Source organism: Protopterus annectens, chromosome 7.part0 (assembly GCF_019279795.1).
Source record: "Protopterus annectens isolate FY-2018-M chromosome 7.part0, PAN1.0, whole genome shotgun sequence".
NCBI classification, from domain to species: domain Eukaryota; kingdom Metazoa; phylum Chordata; order Ceratodontiformes; family Protopteridae; genus Protopterus; species Protopterus annectens.
The window spans coordinates 1,620,593,929-1,620,611,890 of NC_056739.1; the positions used below are offsets into that span (position 1 = coordinate 1,620,593,929).

Here is a 17,962-nt window from a genome sequence, read left to right on the forward strand (position 1 = left end):
AGGTCGTCAGTGGTAAAAAAACATGCAGCCAATGCCATTACATCAGCTTTTCTTGCCACGCAGGAGCCCGAAGCAGAAGCAGTTCGCAAGTGCCGGTCAGCAGCTACTTGAAATTTTCATTTTTCGAATTTCAAACCTGAAGTCTTCTAAAGCTAAGTACCCCTTGAGGATCCTTTTTTCTTGCTCTAACCGATGTCAGAAAAAGTTAACAATTGTCTTGCCTGTGGAAAGCAAATACCTCACAGAGATTTTTATTCTTACTGCTCCACCTGTTTAGGCCCAGACCACAATGTCCCTCACTGTTGGTTTTGTGCCTTGTTCAATGCCCGAACTATTCATCATTGGGCTATTTTTGTCTCAAGTCTTTTGTTCTCGTTCTCTGTATTCCAAAATGGCTTTGGTAAGCCATCCAACTACCAATCTTCCGAAAAAACACAAAGATAAATACTTTCGCAGCCCCTGTTACCTGATTCTACAGATAAGCAGGCCTCTACTGAGACCCATTCAGAGTCTGGTATACCTAGAGATGCTTCTTCGACTATGGAACCTGTGGATGTCTCTACCTTGGATGGGTCTGGAGCCGCTGTGCAGGCACTGGCTTCTGAGGGTGTATTCAGACCTTCAAATGACTAAATCTACCGAGTTTCACAGGCTCAGAGTTCGCACTACGCCTAGAAAACCGATGACCAAAGCACATTCTCAAGCTCCCATGCCACAGAAACAAATGCTTAGAATGGCTGAATACCTTATTACTTTAATTAGGGGAAGCCAGCCTTCCCCCTCTAAAAGACAAAGAATTGATTTTCCTTCTTATTCTTCAGACTATAAATCTGATGACTCTGACCCTTGTGATTACCAGGACATACCCTTATCTACCTATGAGGACTCAGATGCAGAGGTTTCAATTCCCTCAGCCTCCTCCCCAGAGGACCTTTCTTTCGGTGAAACCTTGCATACCCCAAGAGGCATTTCCGCTTGGAATGCCAGGACTACCCACAGTCCAAAAAGAGCCTCAGGGAATTTTTAGACCTGCCTCAGCATAGGCCTCTAGCTATTCTCCCTGTCCTGGATATTGTAGATGATGTCTTCATGGAATCCAGACTAACCCCTGATACTTTAACACCTGCTCCTAGAAAGCCTGAGAGATACTACAGAGTACCTGATTCTCATAAATTTCTCTTTAAAAATCCAGAGACCATTTCCCAGGGACCTAAAGGTATTAAGGCTTCTACAGCCAAAAACCCTACCCCTTTGGACAGGGATTCTGGGGCTCTAATCAGATGGAGTTAGAAGGTTTATACCTCTGCAACTCTTGCCATCATGGTTTTAAATTGCCAGTGTCACATGTTTAAGTACCAGCAGCATATTATTGATCTAATTAAACAAAAAATTTTGTTGATTCTTGATTGTGCAGAAAGTAAGGACTTACAAGACTTAATGCATTCTGCAAACCAAGTTGGTAAACATACTGTGCAGTGTGGTTTTGATGGCTTAGAAGCATCTTGCAGGGCTGCTGTCACTGGGTCTGTTCTGAGAAGGCATGCTTGGCTGAAGGAACAAATCTTGCCAGACCATGTCAAGACAAAATTACTTGATGCCCCATTAAACCAAGAATGCTTGTTTGGCTTTAAAGCAGAAGACGTTCTTAAAAAGATGGAGGAAAAAGCTAAATCCAAGCAAGTTGTTAAAGATTTCTTACAGGTACACCCACCTAGATTCAGTAGGGATTGGCCTTCAAAAAACTGATCCTTTCTAGTCCCTTCTAGACCTTCTCAGCCCACACCCAGGGGCAACAGACCACAAACACTACAGTCTCAGGGTATGCACAGATCTAAACAATGGAGTGCTCCCTCCTCAAAAACTGGGAGTGGTAAGCCACCCCCTATGGAAAAAGTTCACAATGACTTGCCCTTAATCCTTCCCAGCCATGCCCAAGTACTTGCAGCCCTATGAGAGGAAAACTTGCCCTGCATGCAGAAAACTGAGAATATATTACCCAGAACCGATGGGTCTTTAACATTGTATCCCAGGGATACAGATTCGATTTCCACTCTCAGCCAACCCCAGGTGGGTTGCCAGACTTTCCTCCAAACCAGTGGACAGAGGCCCAAAAGTAAATACTTTCTCTTCTCAGTATCAGGGCTATTCAACAGAGCAAAGGAGACAGGGTTTCTACTCCAGGCTGTTACTGGTGTTCAGGAAAGAGAACTCTTGGTGCCCTATTCTGGATCTGTCATCCCTAAACACCTTCCTGGTGGTACCAAAATTCAAAATGCTTACACTCCAGCAGCTCCTTCCTATGCTAGCCAAGGACTTCTGGCTAGTCACCCTGGACTTAAAAGAAACTTGTCTGCACATCCCCATAAGGGAACCTACATTTCAGGGCAGGCTCTATGCACTGTCAGTTCTCTGTACTTCCCTTTGGCTTATCTACTGTGCCCAGGGTATTCACAAAGTGCATGGCTCTAACCATTGCTTACTGCAGGCAGATAAATATTCAAATGTACCCATACTTGGACGATTGCCTGATTCAGGTAGACAGTCAGGAATTGCTACTTCAGCACCTGATGTTTGTAAAGAGACTCCTAACTTCTCTTGGGTATACCATCAATGAAAAGAAATCACATCTGGTACCCAGCCAAAAGATTGTATTCCTGGGAGCAAGCTTGAACACAGCTTCCCAGATGGCATTCCTCACTCCAGAAAAGCAGGTTTATTTGACAACTTATTTCAAACTACTGGCCACCCAAACCCAGCTATCGGCAAGGAAAATACTACAAGCCCTAGGGTTCATGGCCTCATGTATTCTGCTGATTCCATATACAAGACTGCATATGAGGAAACTTCAGTGGTACTTAAAATGTCACTTGTGTCAACATTCCCAAGACCTGGAAACAGTGATTCTTATCATTCCTTGCCTAAGACAGTATTCCTTTGGTGGGCAGAGGCTTGCAACCACAACAAGGGACTCCCTTTCTCACAACCCCCTGCCGTCAAAACTCTGACAACAGATGCATCAGACTGTGCATGGTGGGGCTCACATAGCAGGCAAATGCATTCAAGGCAAATGGAGCCCAGGACAAATTTACCTGCATATCAATCAAAATGAAATGTTAGCTGTTCAGAATGCACTGACAGCCTTCAAATACCTTATCCTGCCAGGACAACTCCTGATAAAGGCAGACAACACAACATTTATGTGGTACATAAACAAACTGGGTAAACTCACTCCTACCCACTCTTCAGGTTAGCCATGGCTCTGTGGAACAGAGCCCTTAAGCAACCAAGTGCACCTGCAAGCTCAATTCCTGCCAGGCAAACAAAATTGAACTTGTAACTGGCCTACTAAAACTGAACAACCATAAGAGCATCTGTATCATTTCCCTCTATATTCCTCCTGGTAATAACAGTAATATCCTAGAAGACATCCTCTCCTGGACCACCTCTAACATTAAGCTAGAAACCTACATCATGGGAGATGTAAATATAGACTGGAACAAAATTATTCACCCTAATCCCACCATATCAATCAATCTATTTAACTTTACTCAACTTGCAAACTCTATTTCTAGACCTAACAAAAACAACCCCATACTAGACTGGATGCTTGTATCCCATCCTAACAAAATCATAAAATCTGGTGTCATTCCTGACCCATTAGGAGACCACCTCCCTGCCTTCATCCATTGGGCTACACCCATTTCCCACACTTCCACCACTTCATTCATACCCGTAACCTCTCTAACTTTAACCCTATTACTTTCTCTGACTCCCTTAAGCTAACTAACTGGAGCCCCTTAAAAACTCTTCATTTAGATGCAGCCATTGACTACTTCAATTCTACATTCATAACTGTCCTTAACTCCCTAGCACCAATAAGAACAAAAAGAGTTAAAACAAAAACCACCCCATGACTCACCAAAGACATCAAAAAAAGTATGCTACAAAGAGATAAAACCTAGAAAGCTTACCTCCATCATAAACAGCCAGAAATCTTACTCAAATATAAACAGCTGAGAAACCTAGCCAAAAAACAAGTTATTAAAGACGAAAAGTCTTAATACATCAAACTACAAGCAAATCACACAAAAAACCCAAACAGTTCTGGAACTCTATTAATTCCCTCCTTAGGCCTGGTACAAAAAACAACCCTTGCCACGACACCAGCAAATCTGACCTTGAAATTGCCATAATGTTCAATACCTTCTTTACCTCTTCCATTGCTGAGCTAACCAAGACCTTTACCAACAGTAACCCTTCACCTTCTACTGCTCAATCCCCCCACTTTTGAACTCAAACCTATCTCCACTAACCTAATAAAGAAACTTCTCACTAAACTAAAACCTTGCTCCAGTGCCCCTGACAGCATTCCTTCCTCCTTCCTAAAAATATCCTCTGACAGTATTGCTCTTCCTATCAGCATCCTGATCAATAGATCATTACTTGAATCCTATGTACCCAAACTATGGCACTCTGCATTTATTCTTCCACTTGACAAGGGCGGCAAATATTGTAACACCTCCAATTTCGGCCCATAGCCATCCTCTCCCCAACCTCCAAAATTCATGAAAAATGTATCCACCTGCAGCTCATGCCTTTCCTTACCAAACACCAACTACTCTCCCCTACCCAACACGGCTTCCGTCCAGGACACAGTACCAACTCCGCCCTTCTCTCCTTCTTACATTCTGTCAGTTTAGCTCGTGACTGTGGTAATATGGTATCCTCTGTTCTGCTAGACTTATCTAAAGCCTTCAATACCATCTCCCATAGTCACCTACTAAATCATCTGTCTAACCTCAACCTCTCCCATAAAACTCTTTCCTGGTTCTCCGGCTACCTTTCTGATAGATTCCAAGCCGTGAAATGGGGCCAGGCCACCTCCACTTTCCTCCCAACCCCCACTGGAGTACCCCAAGTTTCAATTCTTGGCCTATTGCTATTCAATATCTTTATTAACAACTTCCACAAAGCCATACCTAATACCAAAATTGTGCAGTACGCTGATGATTCCACATTGATCTGTTATGCCTCTAACCTAAAAGATCTCCAATTTCTAACTCAAACTGCTTTCTCTACCACCAAAAATTGGATGCTCCAAAATCACCTCTCACTAAATGCCAACAAAACTAAGATCCTTCTATTCTCTCCCTCAAAATCCTTCCCTATTGACAGAAACTTACTCCAAATCACCAGCCTTAACAACTCCATTATCGAGGTCATACCCTCTGCCAAACTTCTTGGTGTAATCGATTAACACCTAAAATTTAACAATCACATCCAGCTACATATCAAGAAAACCCACATAAAACTAGGCCTACTTTACATAAACAATCACTTCCTCTCTCCTTCCACCAGACTAACTCTCGCCACAACCTATCTCCTTCCCTCTCTACTGTATGGCGCTCCTCTGCTCACTAATTTATCTTCCACACTCGCCTCCAAATTGGAAGTATGTTATAATAAAATAGCCAGATTCGCCACAAATGCCAAATCCTCCTCTCATCACTGCACCTCCCTACACTCACTAAAGTGGCTTGAACTCCCTAATCTACTTCACTAAATCACCACAGCCCACAAATTATTGTTCCAACCTACTAACTGCCCTGCACTATCCAGTATTCTGCAACCTTATAACCCCCTCAAACCCCTTAGATCTACCCACCAAAACTTGATCACCGTCCATAAACTCAAGCGCCCTGCTGGGCAGCTTCTGCTATCTTATTCCCTAGCTAAAAAATTGAATGCTCTGCCTTCCACACTGAGGACCTGTGACAACCTTAATAACTTCAAAACTCAACTTCATTCTTACCTCTATCTAAACTCTATCTCAGCTCATTACAATACTGAGCCACCCCTCTTGTCTCACCCTCTGATCAAACAGTTCCTGGGAGGAGCTAACAATTTAAGACCCCCCAATGAGAGCTCCCAGTCCTGTCTTGCGGACAGGGTTTCCCTCAGGACTAGCCCATCTTTTATGCCCAAGGTGGCATCCAGTGTGGCTTTAAACCAATCAATCCATTTGCCAATCTTTTTTCCTAATCCTCAGAGTAAAGGGGACAGGATGCTGCACTCCTTGGACATGCACAGACAGCACAGGTTCTACCTTGACAGGACTAAACTTTTCAGAAATTCTGATCAGCTGCTAGACAGCTTTGCTACAGGGGCAGAGGGCAAGGCCATTTTTAAACAAACCATTTCTAAATGGATAGCACACTGCATCCATTTTTGCAACAAACACCATGGAAAACCTACCCCACTGGGGATCAGGCTTCATTCCACTAGGTCTACCTCACCCTCTGCAGCTTTTCTCAGGGGAGTCCCTACCAGGGACAACCTGGAGTTCTGTACACACCTTCACCAAGCATTGCCACTTACCTATCTCTTCCAAATCCAGAGATGGATTTGCCACAGCAGTCTTACAAGGCCTGCTAGCCAACCCTACTACTTCTTGACTGCCTCAACCCATCCTCAGCTTTGGGAATCAACCCAAATGTGATGACCAACAGTGAAACACGAAGAACATAGTACAGTTGTGTACACTTATCATAAATGTAGATGTTCGAGTGTATTCACTGTTGCTACACGCTCTAGGAACCTAAACCTTGTCACCACAATAAACAGGACATGCTGGAGGGATAGATTCCTATCCCAGAGACTTCCCATATTCTAGAAAAGGCTACCCATCTATGTCAAGCAAAGTTCTTTATTAGCACTCTTCAAAGAAAAATCTTGATGAGTGGATGGGAAATAGGAAATACACCCTGGGGATCACTTCTGTGTCTCTGCTCAACAGTGGCACAGGAAAATAACTTTCTTGGGTGGCATAAGCCAGGAAACCTTGTTGGCTAGGCTTAAGTAGGCCCTTGGGCCGATAGCCTAGTACCTACCTATGAACCTATGCCGTCCTGGTTACCCTCCAGCCCCCTGTCTTTGTATACTTTTGACCTATCCTCTTTTTTTTGCCCATATTGTATGGAAATGCTATTTACTTTTTTACTGGAGGTGTTCCACACCATTTGTTTGCTTCCTATTTTGGGAGCTCCTGACATCTAGGGCAAGAAAAACTGATGTAATGGCATCAGCTGCATGTTTTATACCCCTGATGACCTGACATCATGGATGAGGTGACAGCATCCAATGCAGAAATCCCAAGACTCTGGTATTCGGGCCAACTGAGGGCTACCTGCAGGCAAATAACCCAAGTGTGATGACCGCAACAGTGAATACACTCTAACATCTACATTTATGGTAAGTGTACACAACTGTATTTTCTGATGCCCATTGCCATCCCTCCTCTAGCACCCGCCCCAACTCTAACTAAAACATGGAAAAAAAAAAAGAAATTTGATGCCTTTTGCCATCCCCGAACTAGCAACTTTTCAACTCAAAAAAAAAAGCTCCTATTCTTTCATTTGTAGCAAGCAGCTGCTACAGGTTATAACACACTTCATTTTATATCAGAGGTTTAATTACCACCATTCATTTCGGAATGCTGTTAAGGCACTGAAGACTGGTCAGCATCTGCCAATTGTGTCCCCAGCACTTTGCGGCAGGGGTACCTGCCCCTTCACCCTGTCCTATCTATGCCTCTGTCCACCAGTCTATTTTAACACACAGAGTAACATCTGTCATAACTTGCAGGCTTCATAGATACTTTCAGAACTTCACCTTTCAGGGGCACCATCCAGACTTTATTCATAGCTCCATCAACACTACTCTCCATAAACCTCTCTACACTCAGACATTATCAATCTGCTGCCTTAGGGAACAGAGGCCCGTATATAGCTCTTGAGGTAGATGTCTCTTCTTAGTTTAATAGGAGATTTGTCTGCTTTATTCAGACTGCCTGATGCACTCTCTTCTGTATGCAACAGTGAGTTTTCTTGGCTCAGCAGGCAGTTTCATTATACATATAAAATGTTTGCATACATACATGCATACATATATACATATACAAATATATATATATATATATATATATATATATATATATGTATATATATGGGATCCGTACAGATGCTCGACTGCATCTTTCACCGAATCCCAATTTGGTGAGCATACTTGCACGAAACTGCTATTCTCGAAACAGCACTTTTGCGTAAGTATGCTTGTTGTTCCTGTCGTACTATGGTGCAGTAAGGGAAAATTCCCTTTTTCCCCACTGTAGTGCGATCTTGGAGTGAGAATATTAAAGTGGGGGAGTGTGGGGCATTCAAGTAAATTTTTGTGTTTTTAACATTAACGAAAGCGCTTTATCAATGAAAGCCCTTTCGTGAAAGTGTGTTCGGTGGTAATGGATTTGGGCTTTTGAATTTTTGTTCAAAAGTCCTAGATCCATATATATATATATATATATATATATATATATATATATATATATATATATTGTGCATGTATATATGTGTGTGTGGGTGTGGGCGTGTGTGTGTGTATATATATATATATATATATATATATTTAGATAACTGCGGTGGTGGTGCTGCGGTAGTATTGTCGCCTCATAGCAAGATGCTGTCCCGTTCGATTCTCAGTTAGAGCGTCTTCTGTGTGGAGGCATGCGTGAATGGGGCGTGCCTTCGTTGAAGGTTGTGCGGCAGAACTGGTAACTCCATACGTAAAAAAAATCTACCAATCATTAGCGGACCGGAGTTCCACTGTGGCGACCCCTAACTGGGATAAGCCGAAAAGACACAAGCAAAGACACACTATATGTATATATTTATATATAGATATATAGATATAGATAGGTTGATATATTTATAGAGAGAGAGAGATATACACACACACACATATGTGTGTATATATTTGGGTCCCTATCAGTTGATCGAGTTTTCAGAAACTCAAACTTCATATGGCCAAGACCATGTGATAGAGTTTTTGAAAACCCGAAGCTTTTGAATGGAGATCTCAGTACAGTGCAGGCTGGTAAATTAACCCTTTCCTCACTGTAGTGAGATCTTGGAGTTGGTATATATAATTTTCAGGCGGTGTGGGTGGGTGAAGCAGGGCTTGCCCTCCTGAAAAAATGTAAAACAAAAAGGTAGATTTATGTGTTTTTTGCCTTTTTTTTGATGATTGAGTTTTTGGAAACTCGATCATATGGTCTCCACCATATGAATTTCAAGTTTTTGAAAACTTGATCATCTGCCATAAACCTATATATATATATATATATATATATATATATATATATATATATATATATATATATATACATACATACATATATATACATATGTATATATGTGTGTGTGTGTGTATATATACAGTGGATCTAAAAGTTTACATACCTCTGTTAAAATGACAGGTTTTTGTGATATAAAAACATGAGACCACAATAAATCATTTCAAAACCTTTCCCACCTTTAATGTTACCTGTAACCTGTACAATTCAATTGAAAAACAAATCTGTTAGGGAAAAATCTTAAATAAAAAACATACAATAAGCTGGTTGCATAAGTGTGCCCACCCTTAAACTAACACTTTGTTGAAGCACCTTTTGATTTAATTACAGCATTCAGTCTTTTTGGGGAAGAGTTTATCAGCATGGCACATCTTGTCTTGGCAACATTTGCCCACTTTACCTTGCAAAAGTGCTCCAAATCTATCAGATTGTGAGGGCCCTCTTCAGGTCGCCCCACAGATTTTCTATTGGATTTAGGTCTGGGCTCTGGCTGGGCCATTCCAAAACTTTTCTGGTAAAGCCATTCTTTTGTTGACTTGGATGTATGCTTGGAGTCATTGTGTTGAATGGTGAAATTCCTCTTCATCCTCATCTTTCTACCAGATGCGTGAAGGTTTTGGGCCAAAAGTGACTGGTATTTGGAACTGTTCATAATTCCTTCCACTTTGACTAAAGCTCCAGTTCCAGCTGAAGAAAAGCAACCCCAAAGTGTGATACTGTCACCACCATACTTCATCATGGGGTTGGTATTTTTTTGGTAATGCGAAGTGTTGTTTTTGCACCAAACATACCTTTTGGAATTGTGGCCAAAAAGTTCAACCTTGATCTCATCAGACCATAACACATTTTCCCACATGCTTTTGGGAGACTTGATGTATCGTTTTGCAAATTTTAGCTGGGCCTGGATGTTTTTCTGTGTAAGAAAAGGCTTCCATCTTGCAGTTCCACCCCATAGTCCAGACATGAAGAATATGGGAGATTGTTGTCGTGTAATACACAACCAGTACTTGCCAGAAATTCCAGTAGCTCCTTCGGTGTTGCTGTAAGACTCTTGGCAGCCCCCCCCCGACCAGTTTTCATCTTGTCTTTTTATCAATTTTGGAGGGACGTCCAGTTCTTTGCAACGTCACTGTTGTCCCATATTTTCTCTACTTTTTGATGACTGTCTTCACTGTGTTCTATGGTATATCCACTACTGTGGAAAATTTTTTCTACCCTTCTCCTGACTGATACCTTTCAACAATGAAATCCCTTTGATGCTTTGTAAGCTCTCTGTGAACCATGGCTTTTGCTGTAGCAGGCAACTGAGTAAATGTCAGGAAAATCTTACTAGGACAGCTGAACTTTATTTGGGGTTAATCGGAGTCTCTTTAATTGATGGCAGGTGTGTACCCAAAATAGTCAGACTGAGTGCTGTAATTAAATCAAAAGGTGCTTCAACGAAGTATTAGTAAGGGTGTGCACACTTATGCAACCAGTTTATTGTATATTTTTTATTATTAATATTGTTCCCCTAACAGATTTGTTTGTTTTTCATTTGAATTATATATGTTATAAGTCACATTTAAAGGTGGGAAAAGTTTTGAAATTATTTATTGTGGTCTCATTTTTTATATCACAAAAACCTGGCATTTTAACAGGGGTGTGTAAACTTTTTATATGTAGTGTGTGTGTGTGTGTGTGTGTGTGTGTGTGTGTGTGTGTGTGTGTGTGTGTGTGTGTGTGTGTGTGTGTGTATGGGTTCACAACGAAATTTCGAAATCCCAAAATCTCGCTTTTCAGAATCTCGAGATCTTGGAATCTCGAAATTGTGAACCCCCCCAAAACACCTCCCAACACACTAAAACATGTGTTCAAAGGGGGGCAAGGCCCCCTGCACCCCCACACCCCACTCAACTTAAATATACCAATTCCGAGATCTCACTACAGCAAGGACAAGGGAAATCTCCCGGTCTGCTCTGTATATCGATCTCCGTTCAGGATTGTTAAGTTTTGAAACTTTGAACATATGATCTTCCATCATATGAAATTCAAAGTTTATTGGGTATCTAGCGCCAGGCATTGTGGGATATAGGGAGGCCTCGAGCTAGTAAATAACTCTCGAGCTTTAGAAAATGGCCAAGTCGGAGCCGAGGATCGTCTCCGATCCCAACCAGCAAGAAAGAAGGCGAGATGAGGACAACTAACATGGAACATTATGGTAGGTACATAACTTCTTAATCTTCCATCATATGAAATTTGAAGTTTCCACCTTCAAAATTCTAAACGGAACCCAGATATATATATATATATATATATATATATATATATATATATATGTGTGTGTGTGTGTGTGTGTGTATATATAATCTATAGATATATGTATATATACTTCAAAATACTGAATTACTATAATAAAGAACCACAAAACATCGAGACCATAACATAGAAAGTACAGAACACTGAAAATTTAAAACCATGAAATCACAGAACAATGAAAATATAAGTTGAGTTGTACATCATTGAAAGTGTTAAAATGCTTATGGTTTAAAATGTTAATTTTGTGGTATCACTTTAAGAAGTTGTAGTTTGTAGTAAATAAACATTGCGGATGGTATGCTTTGCGGTTTAAGAGATGTTGTCAGGTGTAAAGTTTATCAAATAACCATTAAGCATTGTTGTTTTTAAGTGATGGATTTATTAGTTTGAAAGAAGTCATGTTAGTGTTGTGGAAAGTGACGGGATAATTGAGTAGTTTTTATTTACAGGTATGTGTTTGAGATACAGTATTTGGACATTCCGTATGGAGATTGCGATACAGTGGGGACTGGGAAATTGACCTTTTCTCCACTATAGTGCGATTTCAGAGTTGGTATATTTAATTTGCAAGGGGTAGGGTCAGGGGGACTTGTCCCCCTGTGTAAACGTTGAAACAACTGTCTTTGTAGGTTTAGTTATGTTTGAGATGGAGGAGGTATTACTAAAGTGTACTTTGCAACATTCTACGTTATAGGACACATTGATTTAAATTTTCAGTGTTATGTGGTTTCATTGTTCTAAAATTTCAGTGTTCTGTGTTTTCAGCTTTATGGTCTCAATGTTTTGTGGCTCTAAGAAGTAGATCCATACATATACATATATATATATATATATATATATATATATGTGTGTGTGTGTGTGTGTGTGTGTATATATATATATATATATATATATATATATATATATATATATATATATATAAAATGTATGTATATGTACATATACACATAGATATTTATTTCTACTTTTTTAATATTAAAATGAAATTTGCATTTTAAAATTGGTATGCTTTCTTCTCTACTCTTTTTTCTGTAGGAGGCGTGTGAGTCAGCAGATGAAATTATTCTTGACTTAATTGATTACTGCCAAAGGAAATTAATGTTTCTTGCAACCCAGAGTGATAATTGTGAAACACAGAGAGAAGACCGAATGCTGATGAAGGATCTTTCTGATGCTGTTTCCTTACAGGTGAGCAGCTACAGTGACAGGAAATTATTCTCCTGTGAAAAATATTCCATATCATTGACTGTTCTAGAAGTACAATACCTTCACTCTCAATTGATTACTTTTTTGTGTACTTTTCCCTTCTGAGAGCTCTCTTATTAAACATGCACAAAAGGAAAAGTGCATAAGATTGCATACAATTATTAATATACTGACTTGGCTAAACACTTGGCTGGGCTTAACTTCCTATGATCCTGTTATTTCTGCCTTTTAAAATTTTTACACCAAAGAGTCCTAGTTTCATTCAGTAAGCATTTGATGTTGGGGTAACATTTCAGGCAGCACTAAGTATATTACTTGCAGCAAGACTTGGAAAACGCTGGCACTTGAAAAAGTAAAACTTGGGAGAGTATGCAGAGGAATTTTCCTTTCTCTAAGTACAAGTGGTAATACTGAAAAATCAACAGATATATCAGGAATTTACTGTAGCAGATACAAAGAAAGGCAGATGGGAGTGTTTATTATTGTTATTTTAAGCAGAACTGTGAGGTGTCAGCTGCAGGCTGTTACCACATTTGTTATGGATAGAAAAACACTGCCAGAAAGAAGGCAGGTAACATGTAGAGCAGTGGATACAACAAAGTGGATTCATGTTAAATCACCAAAGGCAGTTTCATCTAATTTATTTCTTTTATTTTATTTGACATTTGGTTACTGGGAAAGTCTGACTGGGTAAGAAACCCATTTTCAGTGGTGGCCCAGGGAGAAAAACTCCAGTGCAAAGATAACGTAAAATAATTTCTGATGTTGTCAGTCTTACTGACTCTGCCATTACTACAGCCCATGATTACCAAAAAACTCTTGAGCTTAAGCTCTACCCAGAATGCTCCTTTCCAAATTACCTCAGATCTCTTTTGCAGCTTACTGTGACAGATGCGTCACCAACAGCTCTCAAGTGATTTATTTATCTTATAGGTTCATAGGTAAGTACTAGGCTATTGGGCTGAGGGCCTATATAAGCCTAGCCAAAAGAGATTCTCTGGCTTTCGCCACCCGAGAAAATTATTTTTTTGTGCCCCTGTCGAGCAGAGCCACAGAAGTGATCCCCAGGTGAATTTCCTGTTTCCCATCCAATTGTCAAGATTTCTCTTAAAGAGGGCTAATGAGGAGCTTTGCTTGACATGAATGGGTAGTCTGTTCCAGAGCATGGGAAGTCTCTGGGACAGGAATCTATCCCTCCAGCATGTTCTGTTTATTGTGGTGACAAGGTTTGGGTCCCTGGAGTGTGTTGCCCGGAGAGATTGGGATTTCTTTAAGTGTAGTATGTCCATCAGATCTGGGTTAGACATGGCTTTGTATGTTAGGCAGAGGTCGCCTCTGAGTAGGTGATATGTGACGGAGCAGAGCTGGAGTGTTTTTAGATGGTCTGCATATGGCATCTGTTTGAGGCTGATAATCCTCTTAGTGAGGTATTTTTGTGGCTTTTCTAGTTGTTGTAGATGTCTTAAGAGGTACATGCCAAACGGGGCTTAGTACTCTGTAATGGGTCTGACGAGGGATGAGTAGAGAGGAACAATGATCTCTCTTTTTCTGGAAGAGAACCCCTTTGTGATGGTGTGCCACGGAACCCCTTTGTGATGAGGTGTGCCACGTAGAAGGATTTTCTGACTACTGGGGCGACGTGATTATCAAAGGAGAGACTACTGACCACCTGTGTCCCAAGGTCTCTTATCACACTTTTGGTGTTTAGTAGGCTACCCACCTATGTGGCAGTTCATGGGCATGTTGTTTTTTCCAAAGGGTGATGACCCAGGACCGAACCCTGTGGTACTCCGCTTGTCAATGGTCTGAAGTTAGATTTGGAGTCGACTACTTTCACTGTGTAGGTTCTGTCAGTGAGCCAGTTAGCCACCCATCTTGTGACACAGTGATTTATGCCCAGTCCAGTGAGTTTATCTATAATACCAGAGTGAGGGAATGGTGTCGAAAGCCTTGGCGAGGTCAAGATAAGCTATGTGCACCCTCATCTGTGGTTCTGGTGACTGCTTCAAAGAAGTCAGTCAGGTTTAGAAGGTATGATCTATCTTTTACAAACCCAAACTGAGTGGGTTCCAGAGCTTGGAAGTTACTTATGTCTTTGTTTATAAGCCCCAGGATAATGCGTTCCATGGCCTTGCAGACCAGGCTCATTTGGCTAATGGAGCAGTAGTTCCTGGGGTCAGTGGTGGCACCCCCTTTGTGGATTGGGATAACCGTCGCTGTTCGCCATTCCATAGGTACAAAGCCTGAAGTGAGGCAATGGTGAAACATGGTACTTATGTGGGGTGCCAATAATTTGTGCAGAATGCAGCCTGGGATGTTGTCTGGTCCCATGGATGCTGTGTTTTTGGCTTTGGAGAGTGCGGTCTTTACTTTTGCATCCATGATTACAGGGGCTTTTCAATCTTTTGGTATGGAGATGGGTCCTTTGGAGCATGGGGGGGGGGGGGCGGTTGCACTGAACCTGTCAGCCAGGATGTTGGCAATATCAGTTGGTTCAGTAAATCTAGTGCCATTGTGCTGTAGCTCAGAGCAGATCTGAGTGTTGCCATTGAGATTCTTGACATAGCTGTAGAATCACAAACACATACAGTACAAGTTGTCACATATCAAGTAGTAAAACAGTAGTTAAAAAGTTCTAAACAGTTTCAGCCATACAGACTTGATGCAGTTGTCATTACACTTGATTACAGTTCATGCTGATGAGTACATGATAAAAAATATAAAAACAAAAAAAAAAAAAATATTGTGCAAAATAGTTGCAGACTTAAATAAGCAGATATTTACTTATACAATTGTAGTTGTATAGTTGAATAAGTGATTACAAGATTTATAGGAAAGACAAGAAGAATAGACAGTATAGAACATATAATCATATTAGAAGAAGAACACATTAGAGATAATAAAAAAGTTAAAAAAGGTTAGTACACAAGGGCATAGCCAGCCAATGAGTAATTGAGAAGTTTTGTTTTAGTTTCTGTTTAAAAGTGTTATAGAGAGAGATTGTGGAGTTCAGAGGATGTATGTTGTTTTGCCTACAGAGAGTTAGAGAAAACGAATCTCCAGCTGAGTTGTTATAGGTGTACAGGGGGTAATACAGGATCTTATGGATAATAGTTGGTTGGTGTAATATGTGTTGGTTTTTGGACCTAGCCATCCTAATTGTTTTAGGTTGTTACAATGATGTGTTCTAAAAGGGACCTGTGAACCAATCTAGCAAATACTATGATAGGAGGTAAAGTCTGTTGGTAAATATGGGTGAAAACAGAGAGTAGGGTAGAGATTAAATGAGTTCTAGCTATAACAGGAAGCATAGAGTAGGGATTAGAGATTAAATGAGTTCTATTATAGAAGTGGTTTTGGCTAAATTGCTCAACTGTATTAAATTTTTGTGTCAGTGGGACTGTAGTCGGTGGGTAGGAGTTTGAGCAAATAATGGTGGTGGAGTCTGCATATTGAATGCAGGTTGCATGTGAAATTGCTTGGTGGAGGTCACAAGATTGTTTAGATGTTTTACTGCCTGCCTGCCTGTTATCTAAGTGATAAGTTGGATTGTTTAAGACTAGTTAGGCTAGAAAGAGAAAGAGATTTAATTAAAGTATTTGTTTAACCTGGGTGGTTAACTTAGAAAAAATCAAAAAGAAACGAGATAGAAGAAGAGAGAAAGATTTATCTTATTACGGTTTGAATTTATACAGTCTAGGTAGGTGAGCTGTGTGTGGTGGGTACTGTGGTTAGGTCTAAAATGTGTGTTTGCAAGGCAGTTAGTAGGTTATTTCGATAAAGATGGGTGAGTAGTTTATGGACACACTTCCATAATTTTTGCTTTTGCTAGAGGAGAGAGTATTTGTATAGTTTGAAGAAATGTCAATGTTTCCCGCCTATGAAGGGGGGGGGATGATATGTGATTTTCAGATAGATGGGATATATCCTTCGGTTATAGTTCTGTTTATTAGTATGGAAATTAGATGGTCAAAGAGGGGTAGTAGGTTTTAATTTTTCTAGAAGAGCAAATGAAGGAGAAGGGAATAGGTTTTAGCTGAAATGATGGGAATGTGGTAGGTGTTAGTGAGGTTTAGATTAGGGGGGAACTTGATATAATTTTAGCTAGTGTTTGAATGGCATCTGTAAAAGAAAGAATTAAAGGCATTGGGCAGTTTGTGTTGATTCTATGCTAGAGTCTTGTGGGCTAGGAGTAGTAGACTGGCCTGAGAATGTTCTGTTTGGTAGCTATATGGTGAGCCAAGGGCAGTTTTTTTTTTTTTCCTAATAAGGCTGGGGGCATGCTGGTCAAGGATGGCTAAGAATTTGAAATTAAAATTTTTATAGTATTGTCCGTGATAGGGTATTTGGTTAGGTATGTTAGTTTTGTTGTCTCTGATATATGTAAAATGAGTGGTCACCAGATCATCAGGGAGGGTTCCTGCTTTGTATGTGAGATGTGGAGAGTTGGTCCAATCAATCTAATGTGCTTTCCTTGTTGTTGGTTTTATTTTTTTTGTAGGAGGGTGATGACTGTGAGAAGCCACAAAGATTAATATGGGTGGTGGGATGAGGGTACTACAGGACTTCCAGTCAATGTTAATATTAAATATAGGTAGATTTATGTTTGAAGTGGTGATTTGTAGATTGTTTTATAAAGGACTACGCGCCCCCTCCCTTTTGATAATACGGTTTAATCTAAGCTATAGAAAGGAGTTTGGAGGTTGTTTTGTATGTGTGTATTAGTTATGTAAGAGTTGCTTGGTACAGTTCATATTAATTTTGTTTGGGCCAGGTTAGATGAATGTCTCCAGTCTATGATATTTGGCTTGCAGGTAGCAGGGACTACTTTGTGTGGAATAGTGATGTTAAATAGATAGGTGTGGTGTAGTAGTAGCTGGTAGGCTGAAACTGTATTGGTACAGAGAAGATGGGGTGTGGTTAGTGTAAATAGGTGGGCCCCCTGGGGGTGGGGGAATTGGGGTAGGGAGGGGAGAGGAGTGAGCCCTGTAGGGCTTGTAACGAGCGGGTAGTGACAGTGAGGGAGACAAGGAGGTGAACAATCAGTGTGATTGATTGTGAAATACTGCCTGCAGGGTAAGTAGGTGTGAGATCTGTACAGAAAGATTAAAGTAGTATATGTAGTATGTAAGGGAAGAGGTGGGGAAATTGGAGCAGAGCAGGTTATAGGTAGGGTCAATAGTAAGAATGCTAAAATCAGTTTTAAAAGAAGAAAGCAAGAAAAGGGGGGGGGGGAGAAGGAAAGGAGGGTGGCTTTTATGGCCAAGGGTT

General features: G+C 40.6%; 1 protein-coding gene across 1 annotated transcript in view; it reads left to right on the top strand.

Moving 5' to 3' along the window:
- ZMYND10 (zinc finger MYND-type containing 10) overlaps positions 1-17,962 on the top strand; it is a 1,873,846-nt gene that overhangs the window by 582,611 nt on the left and 1,273,273 nt on the right. Inside the window, exon 5 of the mRNA XM_044078166.1 lies at positions 12,521-12,673. Within this exon, the coding sequence (XP_043934101.1) occupies positions 12,521-12,673 (153 nt within the window). The remainder of the gene's footprint in view (positions 1-12,520; positions 12,674-17,962) is intronic.